Source organism: Mugil cephalus, chromosome 11, assembly GCF_022458985.1.
Source record: "Mugil cephalus isolate CIBA_MC_2020 chromosome 11, CIBA_Mcephalus_1.1, whole genome shotgun sequence".
In the NCBI taxonomy this organism is placed as follows: Eukaryota; Metazoa; Chordata; class Actinopteri; order Mugiliformes; family Mugilidae; genus Mugil; species Mugil cephalus.
Window position 1 is genome coordinate 432,779 of NC_061780.1, and position 12,112 is coordinate 444,890.

At 40.5% G+C, this 12,112-nt stretch overlaps 1 protein-coding gene across 4 annotated transcripts in view; it reads left to right on the top strand.

The window, feature by feature from the left end:
* mios (missing oocyte, meiosis regulator, homolog (Drosophila)) overlaps positions 1–11,582 on the top strand; it is a 38,074-nt gene extending 26,492 nt beyond the window's left edge. The window contains exons 10-11 of one of the 4 annotated variants that reach the window (XR_007113714.1): positions 3,623–4,763; positions 6,593–6,734. Coding sequence is in view for 2 of the 4 variants with exons in the window: in XM_047599197.1 (XP_047455153.1) it covers positions 6,593–6,797; positions 11,434–11,567 (339 nt within the window). In the remaining 2 variants the exon portion in view is untranslated. Of the gene's footprint in view, positions 1–3,622; positions 4,764–6,592; positions 6,798–11,433 lie in introns of those variants that run through there. The other 3 variants (XM_047599197.1, XR_007113713.1, XM_047599198.1) reach the window with 3 other exon arrangements.
* Positions 11,583–12,112: the final 530 nt, after the last annotated feature.

A 12,112-nucleotide genomic window follows, 5' to 3' on the forward strand; every position in this document is an offset into this window, starting at 1 on the left:
GCACTTTACGCCTCTCGTTGATTTCTTTCGGGAACTGGTCGTTAATTCCGAAAGTGGTACCTTTGAGTTCGCGTCCTTTGCTCTTCACAAGTACCTTCTGTTGAAAATGTTCAAATTTAGCAATGATGGGACGCGGACGGTTTCCTCCTCGGGCTCCGAGCCGGTGGACGCGGTGAAAGGAGATGTTATTCACCGTCTCCGTTGGCAGCTTGAGAGCGGTGGTCATGAATTTTTTAATCAGGGCCTCTGGATTGTCCGGGGAGCTCTCTGAGATCCCTGAGAAAATTAGGTTGTCCCGCATACTCCTTAACTGTATGTCCAGGACAGTCTCTTTCAGTTGTTTATTTTCCTTTTTGAGCTGGTTTACCTCAACTGAAATGGAGGTGACGTCCGCTCGCAGCTCGGCGTTATCTCTTTGAAGATTAGCGATCTGATCGTACGAAAATTCTAAGCTTGACTTGAGATCCTTGATCTCCTGGTGCATAAGGCTTAGCAGATCTATTTTTTATTAATAGAATCAAGTACTGATACCTCAGCTGTTATTAGATCGCTTGTGTCCGTGGAGGAGTCAGCTTTCTTTCTCTTGGCCGGATTGTCAGAAGGCTCCATGACGCACCGCAGGTAGTACTCGTCGATAAAGTTTTCTAGGGCCTCCACTCTGGCGGTATTACAATGTTTTAATTTAGCCTCTTCGATTGCGAGTGGAGTCCGCGGATCTCTGTTGATGTTATCCTATAAAGTCTTGATTTAATCGGTTTAATCGTGCAGCGTTATGCCGCCATGTAACAATTCAAAACCTCACCCGTCTCGTGAGATCACAGCATCTATTTACTTTAGTCTGCTCATGGTATTATATCTAATAATCAAAATATAACGTATAGGTAATAACAACTAGGGTTGCCACCTGTCCCGTAAAATACGTAATCGTCCTTTATTTTGCAATTAAATGTTGCGTTCCATATCGAACATATCGATACAGGACGCGATTTCTTCCGTATTTTCATAAATGTCCAATACATGTGTCTGTCTCACACGTATACACTAAATCTAACAATAATGAACAAAACAAAACAGGAAATACTACGTTATGATAGTACTTTGTTGTGCGTGTGGCGCTGTCGCGGATGCCTGGAGACAGACGCTGCTCAAAAAAAATATGCGCCTTTTAAAATGGTCCGCTGTACCCAGGACTCCACCACGTCCTCAGAAGCGAGTAACAAGAAGTACACTTGGAAAAAGAAGTGAGGGAAATTGTACCTTGGGTCCAGTATTGTTGCCATGTAGTACAGGGCCTTTTCCTCAATGTGACCAAAACGTGATTGCACTGCTTTTACCAGAGTTTCCTTTAATGTTTTCAATCTGGTCTGTTGGAACAGTTTGCTCAGGCGCGTCAATACTTGGATGGATGGGATCACGTCTGCAGTTGTGGTGTTGGCCTTGCTGATGTTTCTCATCAGCTGTTCACACGGACTGAGGATGGTCAGCATGTTTTCAACCAGGGTCCATTGGTGGGAGCTGAGTGTTGCAGGCAAATTGTGTTCAACTGCGTATGCTGCAATAGCTTGTTTCTGTGCCACTAGACTCTTAAGCATGTAAAACTTGCTATTCCATTGTGTGGCTATCTTGTTGGTGTCATGTTTGTGGCACTTGCAGCTGTCCTTGTAACTCCCCCAGGGCAGCGGACGCCACTTGAGAGTGACTGAAATGCCCAACAATCTTGCGCCTGATGGCAATACAGTCAGACACCGCTCTTTGACTTAACACAGCCTCGGTCACAGCAAGAGTGGGCCATGCAGCCCAGGTTAGCAACACCACACTCATTAATTGCCTTTGTCATATTACGTGCATTATCTTGTACAACGACATGCACCATCTCTTTCTTAATATTCCATCTCTGTAGCATAGCTTCAAAAGCCTGGTGAATCGTGCCGAGAAAAGCCCCTGTCTTCAACGAGAATGAAAGGCTGGTTGTCCAGCGCCATCATGTCCATGATTAAATCTCCAATAGCTTTAGCCCTTGTGTCATCTCTGGGAAATTTTCTCAGACTTCTCGAAAGCCTCACCACTAGGTGTAAGTCCAGATGGCTTCTTTACGGCTGGCTTGCTATCGTCTTTAGCGGCGGTGGCGTCCTTGTAACTCGCCGTCAAATCAGTGGTTGTGTTTTACCTGACTTCTCAGGTTCGACGTATTGGAGCTGGTGCTATTTCTTCCCTCCCCGTGGTATTTTCTTTAAACATTGTAAGCACTCAGCCACCGAACTGTCTTCCTCTGAAACTTGAAAAAACTCCCACACTACCGCTGCCATCATGTATATTTACAAATGCATTCATGTGGTGACGGAAATTCTCCTTTCCCGGTTTGCGAGTCATTTCCCTGACCTTTTTATGTTAATTTTTCTATGATTTATGTGCAACATGTAGAGCAATGAGGAAAATACTGTGGATAAGACGTTGATATCAGTCAGTCACTACCAAAATTATGTTTTCCGACAAGAGGGAGTAATGCATTTGTTCAGTCAGAATGTTACTTTTACGATTATACTGGCACCACTTGAATGCAGCATTCACTGAAGGCCATGCAGGTCTCATGTAGTAGAGGGAGCGCCTAATTAAAGCGACGACTCACACCGCAGTGCTGACAAAAATATATATTATATTTTATCGGGCTGATAAGTCACCATCAGGCTTATCGGAGTGATGTCATAATGCCCTGATATCGGGCCGATAATTATCGTGCACCCCTAGTATATGTATGTGCGTGTGTGTGTGTATATACAGTCCTGCTCACCATTATTGTCAGTCAATATCTTCAGAAATAAATGGAAATGTACCAAATTTATATAATCAGGATCTTTTAATTGGAAGTCCAAAGTAATTTAACAAAGAAAATAGTTTTTTCAACTTACACATTGTTATTTCAAAGAAGAAACTGAAAAAACAGCATGTGCAGCAATAATGGCACCCCTCTTTAATATTTGGTTGCACACCCTTTGGCAGTGATGACAGCCTCAAGAAGTTTCTTGTAGCCATCTATAAGCTTCTTGCACTTCTCAGCTGGTATTTTCTCCCACTCTTTCTTTGCATATGGTTCAAGCTCTTGAACATTTGCAGGTTTCTTTTCACCAATGGCAGATTTCAGCTCATACCAAAGATTTTCAATTGGATTGAGATCAGGACTCATTGCTGGCCATTTTAAAACCATCCATTTTTTCCCCTTCAACCGTTCCTGTGTGCTTTTGGGTGTGTTTTGGGTCTTTGTGTTGGAGAACCCGTGATCTTCGACTCAAACCAAGTTTTCTCACACTGGGTAGGACATTTTGCTCTAAAGTCTCTTGATAATTCTCTGATTTCACGAGTTCTGTGATACGGTCAAGGCCTCCAGTACCAGATGCAGCAAAGCAGCCCCACAGCATCATGCATCCTCCACCATGCTTAACTGATGGTAGGGTGTTCTTTTCCTTGTAGGCTTCATTGCGCCGTCTGTAAACAAACTGTTGGTGTACATTGCCAAAAAGCTCTATTTTTGTTTCATCTGTCACAGAACATTTTCCCAGAAGGATTGTGGTTTGTCTAGGTGCTCTTTGGCAAAGATTAGTTGTTCCTTTTTATGTCTTTTCTTCAGCAATGGTGTCTTCCTTGGCCTTCGCCCATGAAGCCCTGTTTGGTTTAATGTGTGGCGTATGGTAATTGTTGAAACGATGACCCCTGACTGTTCCAGGTTGGCCTTCAGGTCTGTAAATGTTTGACGTGGTGTTTTTTCCACCATTCGCACCAACCTTCGAAGACTTCTGTCATCAATTTTTCTCTTCCCCCCACGTCTAGGGAGGTTCTTGACAGTTCCATGCTTGGCAAACATTACGCACTGTTGAAACAGGGATACCAAGGTCTTTGGAGATGGCTTTATACCCTTTGGAGATCTTGTGTTTGCTAATTATCACACTTATATTGTCCTCAGACAGCTCCTTTGTCTTCACCATTGTGACAAAGGAACAGGGGATAACAGATGGCTTTTTAAAACACTGAAGTCATCATTCATTGGCTAATTTATGTCACATGGGCACAGACAATTTCTCACAGGTGATTCTCATTTGTGATTTACCACAGGTGAGTTACAATGTGTTTCCATACTGATTTACAGAAAAGGGTCCCAATACCAGTGACACAGAAAGCTTTTAGTTTTTCAATTTTTTCCTCCCATTGTTTATTGTTTTAAATTGTTGTTTATCATTTGCTCTTCTGCATTAAACACGAGTTCTCTATAGAAAAAAAAATGTTTCACACGATTAATTTTTTTCAGAAGATATTCCACATTATGTACTTAAACTTCATGGGTGCCAATAATGGTGAGCAGGACTGTATATGTGTATATATGGGGTATATATGTATATTTATGTGTATATGTGAACTTAACTGAACCAGAACTTTGGCTTGGTGCCATTGCCCGGATGTATGTGGGGAAAAACCAAAGAGCTGGTTGTGGACTTCCACTGGAGCAAAGCCACTCCCCCACCACCGGTGAACACCCAGGGAACGGACATTGAGATAGTGGACTCTTACAGGTACCTGGGTGTTCACCTAAACAAGAACTTGGACTGGACTGACAACACTCAGGCACTATACAGGAAGGGTCAAAGCCGACTCCATCTGCTGTCATCAGTCATGGACAACACCTCCCACCCCCTGCATGACACTGACAGAGCCCTGGAAAGCTCCTTCAGCGCCAGGCTTCTTCACCCACGTTGCGAAAAGGAGCGGTACAGCAGGTACTTCCTCCCCTCTGCTGTCGGACTCTACAACCAGGTCTGCTCCCAGTAGACCCCCAACTACATATGTGCAATGTCTCACTTAATGTGCAATATCTCTTACATATACTTGTGCAATACTTTTCTCGATCTTAACTTAACTACATATACATATACCTATATTTAATTTATGCCTTGTATACCTGACGTTTTTTGCACTGTTTGCATCTCCCTGCCAACGGGAGATGTGTGAATATATACGTACATTTATATTTATAAGCATACCCACTTCTTTACTTGAACACTCCCTTGTTTGTTGTAATGTAGCTTTCATATATTTTTTGATATTTTTATATGCTATTCTTTAGTCCACCCATGTGTGCACTGTTTGTGATGTTGAATGTTAAATGTTAACATTCAACATCATGCTGCTGTTAACGAGAATTTCCCCACTGTGGGATGAATAAAGGCTTGTCGTGTGTGTGTGTGTGTGTGTGTGTGTGTGTGTGTGTGTGTGTGTGTGTGTGTGTGTGTGTGTGTGTGTGTGTGTGTACACGTGTAGACGTGTGTGTACACGTGTGTGTACACACATATATTTGTATATGTATATATTTGTGTAAGTTCTATTTTTTTTTCCTCGTCAGTTGTCTTGGAACTTGAACCAGTCTCTTTCTTATGGTGGAGTCATTGGATTATTACTCTCACTGTGGTTTGAGTCCCAAAACTTTAGATGTGGTTTTATAGCCTTTTAGACTTTAGGAGAACCAGACCACACCCTGAGAGTGTCCTCATCAAAGGAGACTCTGTGGAGGTGGTACACACCTATAAATACTTGGTAGATGATGTCTAGCTTTTGAAGATGATTTAGTCTATTTCACTTTGTCAGCCAGGTCCTAATTAAGGGATTTCTTGATTGAGAACAGGTGTGACAGTAATCAGGCCTGGGTGTGGCGAGAGTAATTGAACTCACGTGTGAGTTTGCTTGTTTCCCCCACTTTATTGGATTTCACAGTTGAAAATGTAACCGCTCATATACAGAGATACAAGGACATTTTTCCACCTCCAAAACCTCATAACTGTTTGAGCAGATATGCAATAAAAGGTTGCCATATCCTGCTAAAATTAAAATTGTCATTTGGACGTTGAATCTTTTCTAACTTTGCTGACCCACTTGCTGACCCACTATTTGTAGGAGGGCGGGTAGCCTGTTTTCAATTTAGTAAAATTGAGGGTGACAAAAGCAATGTGATCAGAATGTGCTCTAGGAATAAATACCAAACAAGGCTGTGAAATTCGGGTTTATTATTCTTTTAAATATCTTGGATAGAGCATCAAATATAGATTCCCAGTAATCTGAGAGTCTAGGACAAAAGTGTGAGCTGAAATTGAATCTCCATACTAATAAAATGTAATGGAATAATCTCCTGGTCAAGCTCTGTTTACCAAAAGATATGATCTCAATCAAACCAGTTGAGGTAAAAAAAAAAAAAAAAAAAAACTATTTAAAAAATAATAATTAGTGATGCAGTTAAGTTCTGTTATGTCCAGCCAAAACCTTTTCTGTTGCCGTGTTGACCACTCTGTGTCAGACTCTTTTTTTTATTCTCTCCCCTTACCTGGCTCCTGAATGTCTGCGGTCACATGAAGAAAGGCAGCTTTTTGATATGATGGTTCTCTTTTTCTCAAATACAAATCACATTCCAGTAATCTCAGTAAAGCATTTTTACATTATTGGTGCATTATCTAATGCTTCTAATCACACTTTCCCCTAAGAATTTGAACAGCTGGTGACCATGTGCCTGTGGTGTTACCTTCATGTTTGTGTTTGTTGTTGTGTTTGTTCTTGGCAGGTATTTGTGAGCTGCAACTTCTGTGGGAAGTCCATTTCCTACAGCTGCTCAGCAGTACCTCACCAGGGTCGTGGCTTCAGCCAGTACGGTGTCAGTGGCTCACCCACCAAGTCAAAAGTCACTAGCTGCCCTGGCTGCAGGAAACCACTGCCACGCTGTGCTTTATGCCTCATGAACATGGGCACACCTGTTTCCAATTGCCCAGGTAAATTGTAGCAATGTTTGAGTTATGCTTCCAGGTACAGACATACAGTGGTGTGAAAAAGTGTTGACCCCTGGTTCATTTTTTCTTTTTGCATGTTTGTAATTTAAATAGACACTGGACACTGTGGTCCAATCTGTCGACTGACGAGACATGCGTTGAACTTTTTGGAAGGTTTGTCCCATTACATCTGGCGTAAAAGTAACACCACATTTCAGAAGAACCTTATACCAACAATAGGGATGGGTACCATTGCCGCTTAAACGGTGCCTGAACCAGTGCTTAAAGAGTGAAAAACATACAAACTCTGTCCAAAAACGCTGGCTCTTTATTTTTAAGGCAATTTGTGACATGCAAGTTGAAAAGATTAATTTAAAGGATATAAATTAATCTCTTTAAAGTAAAATTGACAACAAACTGTCATAATTATCATAGTAAAAACAGCAGCGTATCAACTGCTCTCCTCTCAGGCAGTACTGTAGTACAAAGAAAGAAACCAAAACAAATAAGTTCAGAAATTAAATTATGTGAAATAATGTGAAATGAGACAGGGAAAAGTATTGAACACGCTTACTGATATTTAATACTTTGTACAAAAGCCTTTGTTGGTAATGACAGGTTCAAGACGCCTCCTGTATGGAGAAACTAGTCACAAGCCAGTTGAGAGGTTCTTGGGCTATGTGTTTGGGATCATTATCTTGCTGAAATGTCCACCCTCGTTTCATCTTCATCATTCTGGTAGATGGCAGTAGATTTTTCTCAAGAATGTCTCGGTACATTTTTCAATTCATCCTCCCTCCAATTATATGAAGTTTTCCAGTACCATATGCAGAAACACAGCCCCACACCATGATGTTCCCACCTCCAAACTTCACCGTCAGTTTGTTGTTTTTGGGGTGATGTGCAGTGCATTTTGTCCTCCAAACATGGTGTGTGTTATGGCATCTAAAGAGTTAAATTTTGCTCTCATCTGACCAGACTATGTTCTCCCAGTATTTTACAGGCTTGTCCAACTGCCGTGCAGCAAACTTGAAACAAGCTTCAACATGCTTTTTCTTCAGAAATTGAATCCTGCGTGGTGAGCGTGCATACAGCCACGGCTGTTGAGTGCATTGCTTATTGTTTTCTTTGAAACAATTGTACCTGCTAATTCCAGGTCTTTCTGAAGCTCTCCACAAGTGGTCCTTGGCTCTTGGACAACTCTTCTGATAATTCTTTTCACTCCTCTGTCAGCAATCCTGCGGGGAGTACCTGGTCATGGCTGGATTATGAACGAATGATGGTTCTTTACACTTCTGGATTATGGCCGCAATAGTGCTCACTGGAACGTTCAGAAGTTCAGAAATCCTTCTGTAACCAATGCCATCAGAATGTTTTGCAACAATAAGGTTGCCAAGGTCTTGAGAGAGTTCTTTACTTTTACCCATTGTGAGATGTTCCTTATGTGATAACTTGGTAATGACACACCTTTTTATAGGCCATCAGTTTGGACTGAACCAGCTGATATTCATTTGCAAGGGGCAGGATGGCTTTCTAATCACTGATAGATTTCAGCTTGTGCCTTGGCTTTCCATGCCTTTTTCTACCTCCCTTTCTGCATGTGTTCAATACTTTTTCCCTCTGTTATTTCACAGTATTACACATAATTTCTGAACTTATTTGTTTTGGTTTCTTTTTATGTATGGATTACATGGGTTGTTACCAACACCTGAGGCCTGTATCACAAAGCAGGATTACGGGTTTAGCGAGGTAATTTAAGGGTTAATCCTGGGTTTCCGGTATCACAAAACTGGATTAATTGTTATCAAGCTACGTTACCATGGTAACGTACTCTGAATGGCAAACCTGCTTCGGGTCAGGGTAACTTTCAGGATTTATCTGAATCAGATAAAAGGCTCCACCCACTGGCCAATGAGCTGTTCGGGAAAGAATCGTGTGCCCTTTCATTGAAGACCCGATTGAGATTGGAGCCCAAATCACGAGAAGAGCGTTCTGGCGTGAACCCATCTTCCACACACAAAGAAGAGTTTTTTTTTAGCCATTTGTTCCCGCTAAGCTCAAATACAGCTCAGAATCAGTATCATTTCATTCAGGCCAACAACTTGATGTATTGAGATGATGTAATTGTGGCATCAGCTTCCATCTTTATTGTAGCCCATGTAACATTATGAATTAAGAAATCCAACTCCCCAGATGAAATTATATTTTTGTGCTTGGTTTTTATCTGCTTCCACGTTCTTTTTACTCCAGAAGGGTTACACCTGGGGGAATGAGAATAATTGTCATACTCGCGATTCATCTATGCAGCGCAGTGATTGGGTTTGGTCGGTTTGGTTAAATCTAAACTAATTGAGCCACTGATGTGAAATTTGTGCAATCTGCAATCCTTTACCATGCCTTAGGACGTCTCTTCGATGTAGCTGCGGTGTTTTGCTTTTCGAGATTTCGGGTGAGATTTACCTTTTCTTTTTCATATTTGAGTAGAATCAGTCTTTGCTCCTCGTAGGAGACGTATGCTGTCCTTTTTGCTGGCAGATCAGCGCTCATGATTGTGATTAGTCTGCTGCCTCTGAACCTGCCCTTATATGTGCGCGTTCACCGATTCACTACAAGACAAATCTGGATTGAGTTAGCGAGTTGATAACCAGCGTCGTGATGCCGCTTATCCAAATCGTCACTGTTCTGGATAGGTTCAGCTGGATAAGTTGGAGTAAAGCCGGAAAAGTTGAGCTCACTTCGTGATACAGGCCTCTGGTGAAAATTTCATGTCAATAGTAGTTTAGTATAGTGTATAGTACAATACAATAGTATCTTTAGAAATATGTTTACTATGAAAAATTGTGATGTGTTCAATACTTATTTTACCCGCTGTATAAGACATATAAAGTTGGTTAGATGCAGTTTCACAAATGTTACCGTAAGTTGAAAAACTTCTTAAAACCAAAGTACATCAAATTTACTACACAGTAAAATCAGCATACCCAAATTAACACTGTAAGAGTTGATCTTAACACTTTTAAAGTGTCTATATGGGTCCACACCTCAGAGTGTTAATTTAACACTTTTTCAATGTTGGTACCTTGACACTAAGTTACTGTAAATTTGGCTCTTCTTGTAGTTAAATTTAACACACTGCCTATCACCAACCAGTGTTAGCTTTTTTTTTTAACACTTTTATGTAGTGTTAACAATTAACTCTCTCAGAGGACTATTTCTTAACTACACAAGCGTTACCCCATAACGCTTAAAAGGTGTCAGTATAAGACTTATATAATCCTACACTTGAAGTGTTAAATACAGGATCAGAGTTTAGAGTAAGAAGTTCAGAGTTAATATTTAAACATTTACACCTAGAGGTTTGATTTAGTGACACCTCCTTTTTACACTCGGTTTTGACAACAACTATTTATGGACTGAGAGTTAATTATAATGGATTAACTCTACCCAGAGTATAATTAACTCTACTAGTGTATGTCCAGAGAAAAGTGTGAAGCCAGACAAAGTTCATTACCTGAGCTAATGGTTTAGAGCTGGGGTCCAGCTTTCCTCTATGGATATCACATTCTGCCCGTTTGTGCCAGAATCGCCACGCATCCAGTAGGTCTATGTATGGATTACTTGGGTTGTTACCAACACCTGGTGAAAATTTTCAATAGCACCTTTAGAAATGTGTTTACTATGAAAAATTGTGATGTGTTTAATACTTATTTTACCCACTGTAGTTCTGCACAGTAGTTTCAGTCAAGTCCTACAGTTTTGTCAGTTGGATCCTCTAAGTTTGAAGTATATTGTAGTCAGAGAGTTTATTCAAGTTTCTTTGTCTGTTGTTCTTCTGGGTGCACCCTATTTGTAGTAAGTCAACATCAGGATGTCATTTCAAACCGTACCACACTGATGAACTTGTGCAAAGAAGAAAAATTAGTGATTTCTCTCTCTGATGATCGAAACAATCAGCAGTTTTCCAGTGGTTCGCTGTATCCCTCATCAGGAAGAAAATCCTGTTTCCTGTTTCCAGAATTCAATGAAGTTTCCAGTAGAATCCTTGCCTGCATAACAAAATAAAGCCCTTATTGTTTACAGACACAATATTTCAATCATTCATGACCATATCTCAAATCTATATCCTCAGAAAAACACAGTAAACACTACATTTGTTATATAGTTCTGTGATAGCAATGTTGTTGTTATTGGTTCCACCAGTAACAATAAAATAAACTTAACAGGCACATACATCAAGTATAAGTCTGAAGATGAGTGGGCCAAAATTACTCCACAGTGCTGTAAAAGACTCCTTGCGAGTTATCGCAAACCCTTTGCAGTTGTTGCTGCTAATTAAGGCCCGACCAGTCATTAGGTTTAGGGGGCACTTTTTTACACAAGGACATGTAGGGTAGAATTTAGTTTTCTCTCAATGATAAAACCTTCATTTAAAAAAAAATTATTTTGGGTTTATATGAAATCATGAATGGGCCCAACATTTTTTAACACCACTGCATATCTTAGAGCACCTTTACTTAACTTTGACCACCATTTAAAGACACTCCCTGGACTTGTAGGAGGCAATTTAGCCTCCTTATTGCACTCATCGCAGCATTGATTGATGTCTGACATACTGACATGGATAAATCTTGTCTGGCAGGAACGGGGAAGTCAGATGAGAAAGTGGACTTGACAAGGGAGAACAAACTTGCTCAGTTCCACAACTGGTTTACCTGGTGTCACAACTGTCGGCACGGTGGTCATGCTGGCCACATGCTCAGTTGGTTCAGGTAGGACTGGTGCACAGCTGTTGATCAATTCCATATTTGATATAGAAACAAACAGGACAACTAAAAGGGTTTTATATAATGAAATGGTAGCAGATAAGTTAGAAACGTGCAGATAATTATGCATGTAGAGAGGAAGTGTTAAAGTAGACTGTTGGTGTCGAGCCATTGGTGAGCAGCCGTCGCCCTAGTTTTGTGGTATCTCCTGCACCATTGGCTCTAGTGCATGTTTTGGTATTTTAAAGAAACAACTGTTCTTTGATTTTTATTTTTGTTTAAAAAAAAAACTTTTATTTTGCAGTCTACAATGAAAAATAACTCATAATCTATTTTCTTTCTACTAATGTGATCTACAAAAAACAAGTCAGGCTTGGGAATGCTCCTCACTAAATAAACTTTGTGTTTCTCCATATGAGAAATTACTTATTTATTATTTTTTATTTTAGAGTTTAAAACCAAACTTGAAATACCAAAAACAACATGCACTGACTCCTTTTTGCTTTATATACCATAAGTCATGAGACAGTTTTTGGAGTTAAGTTCTAGAGTTTC